The sequence below is a fragment of the Nanorana parkeri genome, unplaced genomic scaffold (assembly GCF_000935625.1).
Source record: "Nanorana parkeri isolate BGI_ZX_2015 unplaced genomic scaffold, ASM93562v1 scaffold2100, whole genome shotgun sequence".
Classification (NCBI taxonomy): Eukaryota; Metazoa; Chordata; class Amphibia; order Anura; family Dicroglossidae; genus Nanorana; species Nanorana parkeri.
Genome location: NW_017308368.1, coordinates 74,714 through 83,109, shown reverse-complemented (window position 1 = coordinate 83,109; position 8,396 = coordinate 74,714). Strand labels below are relative to the sequence as shown.

At 40.1% G+C, this 8,396-nt stretch overlaps 1 protein-coding gene across 1 annotated transcript in view; it reads left to right on the top strand.

The window, feature by feature from the left end:
- The window catches only part of DBP (D-box binding PAR bZIP transcription factor), a 56,963-nt gene that overhangs the window by 14,782 nt on the left and 33,785 nt on the right, over nucleotides 1-8,396 (top strand). Inside the window, exon 2 of the mRNA XM_018572674.1 lies at nucleotides 3,638-3,967. Coding sequence (XP_018428176.1) covers nucleotides 3,638-3,967 — 330 coding nt within the window. The remainder of the gene's footprint in view (nucleotides 1-3,637; nucleotides 3,968-8,396) is intronic.

Sequence of the window (8,396 nt, the reverse complement as noted above, 5' to 3'; positions counted from 1 at the left end):
GGGGGGGGGGGGCGAAAAAAAATTTCTGCCCCGGGCGCCCAGAACTCTGGTTACGCCACTGCACTGATGTAATACATAGCACTTCAACCATCAGTATCCACCAGAAAGGTGTCAGGGAGCTTGGCTCAGCAGACTCGGGCTAATAGGTAATCATGTGGGCACAGCTAAATAAATATACCAAAATGGAACAAAGGGGCCGCCATTCACACCCTTCCTGATCTACCAGCACCAGCTTTGAGAGCTACTGGTAGATCACGATCTACCTAATGGGCACCCCTGTTGTAGACAACCTAGATGAAACAAAGTAAAAACATATGGCCAATATGATGTCTCTTATGTTGTTCTTGCTGATCAGAACAATCATGCATTGTAACGTCAGCAAAAGGCAGAATCTGTAGATTTTATATTCATGTTCCAGGTCAGTAAAACAAAAACTACTTAAAGGAGAACTATGAGGCTGAGTGACTTTCACTCGCCTCATAATCGACTGTCGCACGTCGGCTCAATATATTGGGAGGTGAGCGAACACATACCGTTGCTCGCTTCTCAAACCTGTGCCTGCAGAGAGCAGTGACTGTCACTCACGGCTCCCTGCAGGGATTCCCCTGTCCGACCCTCCTGCGCTGACTGGCGGAACGGACGGGGGAGGGTGAGGGTACAGCTGGCTCTGCCTTTAGATAGGCAGAGCCAGCTGTAAGACAAGACACAGAGAGCGCCTCCATCGCATAAAAACTTTTTAATAAACAAATAAGAAAACGGAATAAAGGTACTCACAAAAGTCGAGTAAAAACAGGCATATAAGGGTCAGAACGAGAGGTGCAAATCCAATGGCTTCCCTGGTAGTGAAGTGGTTTACGCGTTTCAGAGGTCACACCTCCTTCCTCAGAACCAGTCACTCATGCAGCTGGGTGGATCCCGACAGTATTGTCCAGACTGCGGCGTCTCAGTATACCGCGAGCTGTAGCTCGCGGTTATACTGAGCTTTGGGTGACGGTAGGACGCTAGTTTGTGTCCTCCCGTTACCCTAAGGAGAACTATGGGGAAAAGCACTGACCCCATAGTTCTCCTTTAACTCAAAGAATCGGCATAACAGGCAAACTTAGCTGGTAGAAGGTGGTAGTAGGCTACCATTGAGGCCATCCGTGGTAGCCTACTTCTATCAACTATAAATTTCCCGAGAAAGGAGTTTGATGCCATCTAAATAACAAGTATCTATTCTAAACCCAAGAGCAAGCTTTTAATATATTGCAGCTCACCAGTCCTTACATGTGTTGGCTTTGTTTTGTTTTATTCAGCTTTGTCTTTACCTGGTGATCCTGCCGGTGACACACTTCCTGCGCAAGGGTGACAACGCTCACTCACTGTACTGTAACTAAATAGGTGCACTGGCAAACAAAACAACAATCACAATTTGTTCCTTGCTAAATAACTAAAAAAAAAAAATCAAAATACATTTTTTGGTTATTTAGCGTGGCACAAATTGTAATTTTTTTTGTTTGCCTGTGCTCGTCAGGTGTTGCAGTTATTGGCGTGAGATATAATTTGTACTTTTTTTGATATAGGAGCACTGTTGTCCCCCTAGGACAAGAAGTTTGTTAGGACTACAGTGCATCTCACCCTCTTCTCATCTGTATAACATAGGGGGAAGGTTTTTTTGTAGTCCACAGAAGTAACCTAGGCATGCCTGACAACACTATTTGAGATAAGACTGCAGAGTGCACAGGAAAAAGGACAGCACTGGATTTCTGGCAGGATCCGCAGAAATGTTTGTGCACTTATGGCATAGATATAAAAAAAACTTTCAATAGTATATTTAACAGACCAAAAGGGAGTAATTGGGAGAAGTTTATTGTTGGGGTTTACATACACTTTCAAGTACTGTATGAAGTACAAATAAAAGGTTATTGACCTAGGCGTAGAAAGAGAATACATTTGTACTATTCTGTCATCGGTTAGCAAACATAAAAACAGATGAGTGAAGCACCAAACACTAGATGCCAAGGGAAATCTTTGTTTTGACCTGCATAGTACCTGCATTGTGGTTGAAAACCTGCTGCTTCTGTAAGCCCTGACTGTACGACGTTACAGAAAATGAAATGTGTACAGTGGCATAAACCTTGTTATGTAAAAAGGCGGTGGTTCATGTGCAGTGTCCAAGCATTCTTGAGTAATTGATTACATGCCTAAACAATGACTATTACTCTTCTTGTATTTGCATAGAAACAAATGAAATGAGCAGGAGGGGAAGACAGAGGGGGCTATTGATAACGATTGGTGAAATATTGCTTTTCTTCTTTCTAAACTGCACAATTTTGGAAAGAAAAATCTTGTTTTTCACGAGTCCATATGGACATTTTAACTCTAGGATTTGTGATGGCAAAATGATGTGAAAAGCAAACAAAAACTGTGCAAGAATGGGGCAAATAAAAAAAAAATACACACTCTTAAGGGAAAGATCCTTCTCGGACATACCTCCATTTAAAATGAAACATGAAAATTTTAGAATGGCTTAAAGCCCACTTGCAGCCAAAATATGTTATTTAGTTTTGGATAGAGAAGGGAAGAGTTCGGTTCTAAATCGTGTCTGTGTCCCAGTTGGGGCTTTGCCTCCCTAAAGAAGGAACCAGATAGGGTTCCAAAACGTTGCCATACACAGTGAGACCACCTTGATAATGCCAATAAAAAAGATTTAACAGAAGGAATGTTTGGAGTGCCTGTGGTTTCTACTGTTTCTTACCAGTTGGGGAGATATTCTCTCACTTGCTACCAAGACAGGAAGTGATGGTGAATCATCTCTCCCGACAGAAAAACATTTTGCTTTCCTGCCTGGGTGATCTAAGTCCCAACCCCATTTCTTGTCCTGTTGTCGAAGGGACAGAAAGAAAGAGAATGTCTCCCCATATAGTACCATAAATAGAACTTGACAGAAATTTGAATTTCCCCCATTTTGGAAACTAAAAACAAAGGCTTCAATAAGGTTGATGTCACACTGTTAATCTTGATGATGGCGACAAATTGCCAGCGTCAGAGTTGCTAACAGACTGCCTGACGGTCTCTGCTAGCAGGACTCCCTCACTAGCAGGACCAGCAAGATGTAGCTTCCTCGCTGCCCTGTCTCTAGTGATGGAGATTCAGCAGCATTCAGGGCCAGCAAGGGTAAGTGGAAGGTTCGCCCATGTGACATAAGCTTTAGAGGGTATCTAAAGCCCATACGCTTCTTTCTTTTTTTTGGGGGGGGGCTAGACTAGGGAAAGTGTAAGATCCCTGTCTTTGCGGCCCATTAATGGTCAATTAGTTTTTTTGTGTTTTTATTCTTTGGGAAAATTAAACAAGGAATTTGATTGGTCATTATGGGCACCAACTCACTTCTGTTCCCATTTCCTATTGTCAAGCATTTTTTTTTAATAGCCACCATAGATGTTGCTAGATATGCAGTTTTGTCAAATTCCATACCTGCTCTCCATAGCAAGACCTGTCTCTATTTTTAGTGTAGTATGGAAGTCCCTTCAGACTGTTCCTTCAGATTTCTCTCCTTCTAAGGTTTATTACTGCCAGACAAAATGTAAAGAGTTCTTGTTCCGCTAGCTAAAAGCATTTGTAGGTATGATACTAACTGAAAACATTTTTCCTCTTGAAGGTATCATGAAGGATAAGGAGAGAAAACTGGAAGATGAAATGGCCGGATCTCGTCCTCACTGTGCATTTCTAGGATCACTTCTTTGGGAGCGCAATTTGCCATACAATGAGATAGAATATGTTGACCTTGATGAATTCCTGTTGGAAAATGGCCTCCCACCAAGCCCACCTCACCAGCCTTTTTCACCAGCTAACTTGACACCACCTCCATCTAACCAGTCAGTCGTGGACCTCAGCCGACCTGCATCCTGCGCCTCTTCTACCTCTGCTTGCTCCTCTCCTGAGCAAAGTATGATTGGCAGTGAATTTGACCATCCAAACAGCAAAGCAGGTATCTAATTTGTAACAGCATAAAAACTAAGCTATATTTGTTAAAGTGTATGTAAAGCCTAAGCTTTTTTTGTTAGGTTGGATAAAGTAAGTGTTAAATTCCTTGTCAGGATTTTACTGCTGTCTTGGTCCCATTGGAAATTCACTCTCTGTCCTGGTGACTATTGTCTATGATGCAGAAAGTGATGGGAAATCCAAAATTATCGAGGGGCAGGAGGTAAGGGGAAATCTTTCAATGGGCACACCTGTTGGTAAAACCTTTCAATGAGAGGCACTGCCCTGACTATGAAGAGATTTCTTCTTAACTTCCTGTTGTGTCTCTTGGACATAAAGTGAAGGGACATTTATTGGAAAGGACAGCAAAAATAAAATCAAGAAGAAAAAAACTTGACAGTTCTTGACAGTCTTAAGCACTCTATCCAAAACTAAACAGAAACATGTTTGGATTCACATACAGTCTTGTGAAAATTAAAGTACACCCCATGTAAATTGATGAATTTAGCATGTATGGATAGACAAACATTAGACCTTCATTCAAAGAGTGCCTACAGATAAAAGGTGATATACTTCAATAAGAACACAAAAAACATTTGCCTTTTCAATAATTTATTCAGCATAAATATCAGATATAATGTGTACTGTGGAAAAAGTAAGTTCACCCTTGGCATCAAAAGCTGATAGTGCCCCCTGTAGCAGAAATTACTTGTATGCATTTTGTATAACTGCCCACCAGTCTTGAAATCAACTTGTAATGTTTGACCACTTCTCCTTGCAAAATTCCTTCAGTTGTAAGGTGGTTTTGGATTTGCTTGCATGAGCTGCCTGTTTCAAAATTTTGGTCATGAAATAGTGGTTATGAAATTATGACTTTTAACAATAGCAGTCGATAAATCTATTATTTTTTGAGCCATTCTTTAGGGGATTTGCTAGTGTGCTTCAGATCAGTTTGTTAAAAGAATTTGCAGTTCATCTTCAACTTTTGGGCAGATGGCACACTTATGATGCAGAATGTATCATTGATTTTGATGACTGCAAGCTGTCCAAGCCCCGAAGCAGCAAAGCAATCCGAAACCACATTTCCACCACCATGCTTTACAGTTGTTATAAGGTTTTCAGCAAACATGTCTGCTGTCACTGTGACCAAACAACTGTATCTTTGATCATTCTCCAGTACTTTGTTCCAGAAGGCCTAATCTTTGCTTGTATATTCAATGACAAACTAATATTTTTGTAATATTCTTCTTGAACAACCAACGGCTTTTTCTTAACACACCTCTCATACAGGTGAAATTGTTGCAACCGCTTTCTGATTGTGGATGGATGCATTTGACCTTAACTGTTGTCGGAGTTACCTGAACACCCCGTGGCAAAATTCTGAGCTTCTTGGAGTCTTCCCTTAGCATCAAATTGTCAGCTCTTGAGCTGAATTTGCTAGGCCAGCCAGTCCAGGAAAAAAAATTAGTTGTATGACATCTAGGGCTGCAGCTAACGATTATTTTCATAATGTATTATTTGCCCGATTTATTTTTTCAACTAATCGATTGGTTACATTAAAAAAAAAAAAAAAAACTATTTTCATCGATTCGTTGTTGCAGCCCTATTGAAATCTATGCCTCGTTTAGATTACAGAATGCCAGATCCTAGATATCTGATATTTATATAAGACAGGTTCCACCTGCACGCCCTGAAAGGAGGTTCTAATATTTGGCACCCAATCTGGAATGCCGATTCTAATGTCATGAATTTGAAGTGGTGGTAAATGTAGGGGTGTACTTACTTTTTCCATATGGCATTTTCATGAATTATTTAGATCATTAAAAGAAATAAACCCATTCGATTTTGTGTGTCATCTGTTCAAGCGTATCCCCTTTATATGTGGGCACTATTTAAATCAAGAGCTAACATTTACTTGTGTTTTAAATATGTTGAAAAAGTCAACAATTTGCAATGAGTGTGCTTTTGATTTTTACATGACTGTACACTTTAATAGGTGCTATGTATGAAATCTATGCTATATCTCTATATATGTACATATTATTACCAGTTAGGATGTACAGGTTTTTTTGGTTGGTCCTATCTGTCTGCCCATTCCCCACCTGTGCTGCAGTGACTATTCCGTTTGATAAAGGAGCCAGGATGCTTGCAGTACACATAGGACCATAGTGAGGAAAGGCAGAAGCCACAAGTGGAGACATTCCACAACCGATACAATTTAGTTTGCTTCTGCTTTGCACAGGTGCCAAAGATATGGCACAGTGTTGGCAGTAATGCTTTACATACAAGTCATATTGCACAATTGATAAACGGCGTCAAGATTTTGTTATTTTTTAATAAACGTCAATTTTACTTTACAACCTCTCCCTAGTTACATATTTAGGCTGAAAAAAACCCATCTATATCCACATTGTTCAACCTAAAAAAAAATACCCAGAAGCACATAGTAAAAATACCCTTCTAAAGCATGGTCCATTTTACTATAACAAGGAAAATACCCCTTCCTGACCTCTGTCAGTAAGATAAATCCCTGGATCAACTATCTATTATGTATTTATAGAAATGCAGGTAATCATTTTTACTGTGCTTTAAATGGAACACATAGAGCTGGATTGCTAAGTGCAAGGTATTCTTTTGGACCAAAGAGGGCTCTTAAAACCCCACTATGGGTGTTACATGTCCTGCTCATTGACCTCTTCAGCTCAGGCTTTGACCTTGATTGGTAAGAATTGTTCAATGCTTGAGAAACCTAGGACCATGTGTATGGACCCCAGGCTTGACAAAGCCATTGTGCTTTTGATATGTTGCCATGTTCCTTTTTTAGGACTTTGAATCTTTTTCTACTGCTGAGGTTTAATCATTAGGCAATTTTAAAAAGCTGTGTGTTAAATTAAAATGTTAGATGTCCGTTGTACAGATCACTTTGCTGCAGAAAAAGATTGTTGGTAGCTTGGATAGTGTTAACATGTTGGTGGTCATTGGATGAGGCGATTCCTAGATGAAGGTGGTGTGCGTTCTATTCTTCAGTGGATCTATGAACTTGGTGATGAGCATGGAGCCGTCTTCCCGGCTAATCAGGAAGCAGGGTGGCCATTACACGCCCCCGGCTTCCTTAATGGGACTTCTGGTATCGGTGTTCGGTATCGGCAAGTAGCGGGAAAAAAATATCGGTACTAGATACTGAAAAATCTGTATCGGTGCATACCTACTCTATACCAAGGCCTTTCAGTTCTGAGAATTTATGTGCAGCATTGACACCATTAGTGGTTTTGTATGTTATGTACCAGTATATATTTTATGAGATTAGTTTGTGATCAGGTTTCATTTTTAACGACAACGTCAACAGTTTTATAACTTTTCTAGTGTGTCGCAATCATGTATACTGGTATAATGGTTGCTTATATTTGTTAGCGCACACTTTTTATATCTGGGATTTGTTGTATTCCTCTATGGTGGTATTCTGCATTCATTGCTGTATAATTTTACACTTTCCATTTCACTATATTGCACACCACACTATCTTTTTTCTTTTTTACTTCCACCGCTCCAAGCTTGCTCCTGTGATGGACTACAACCTCAATACAAACTAGTAGTCCCATCACTGGAGCCTTTTTTTGAACTCTATTTTATGGTTTATCCAATTAACCGATTAATCGAACCTAATAATCGACTAACTAATCGATTTTGAAAATAATCGTTAGCTGCAGCTCTACACAAATTTAGTGTGGAACATGGTTACATTCCCCTGTCCCGCGCCCTTACAGGAAGGAGGAGAGACTAAAAGTCCCATCTGCCACCACAGCAGTAGGACTAGCAGACCTCAGTGGGAGCACCAGTGCAGCGGTGTGGCTGCACTTAGTCTATTGATTACGTCCTCCATTGCCAAAGGTTTGGGATGCATACAATGCAGGAACCTGTACATTGCACCCACTAAGCACATATTGTGGTTTCAATGCTTTGTAAACTCTAATGCAAAAAATTTATAAATGCACATTTTTCTTTTATCAGTGTTTGTTTAATCATTTTTTGCAAAAGGTGAACTATGAGCTTAAAGCTTGATATTAAGTTATGGCATTTGAAGGCTGCCACTGCTGACCTCCTACTAAAAAATGTTAGTTTCCCAGCTGCCTCTGGCTTTAATACTTAAGTCACTGCCCCAGAAGTAGCATGCAGATTTGAAAGTCAGAACTCCTAGTCTGCATACTTGTTCCAGGTCAGTGCCTAAGAAAATATTAAAGCTAATGGATCAGTGTGACAGCCAGGCAAGTAGCATTTGGCCTCCATATACTCTCAGGCCAAGTTTCCTTTTAATAGTCTTAAATAAAAAGACCTGAGCACTATAAGTACACATTTGTGTATTATTATTATTATTATTATTATTATATATAATGAGTAAGCTCATCTCTTGAGTTTTCAGCTATAAGAGAAAGCAGTTT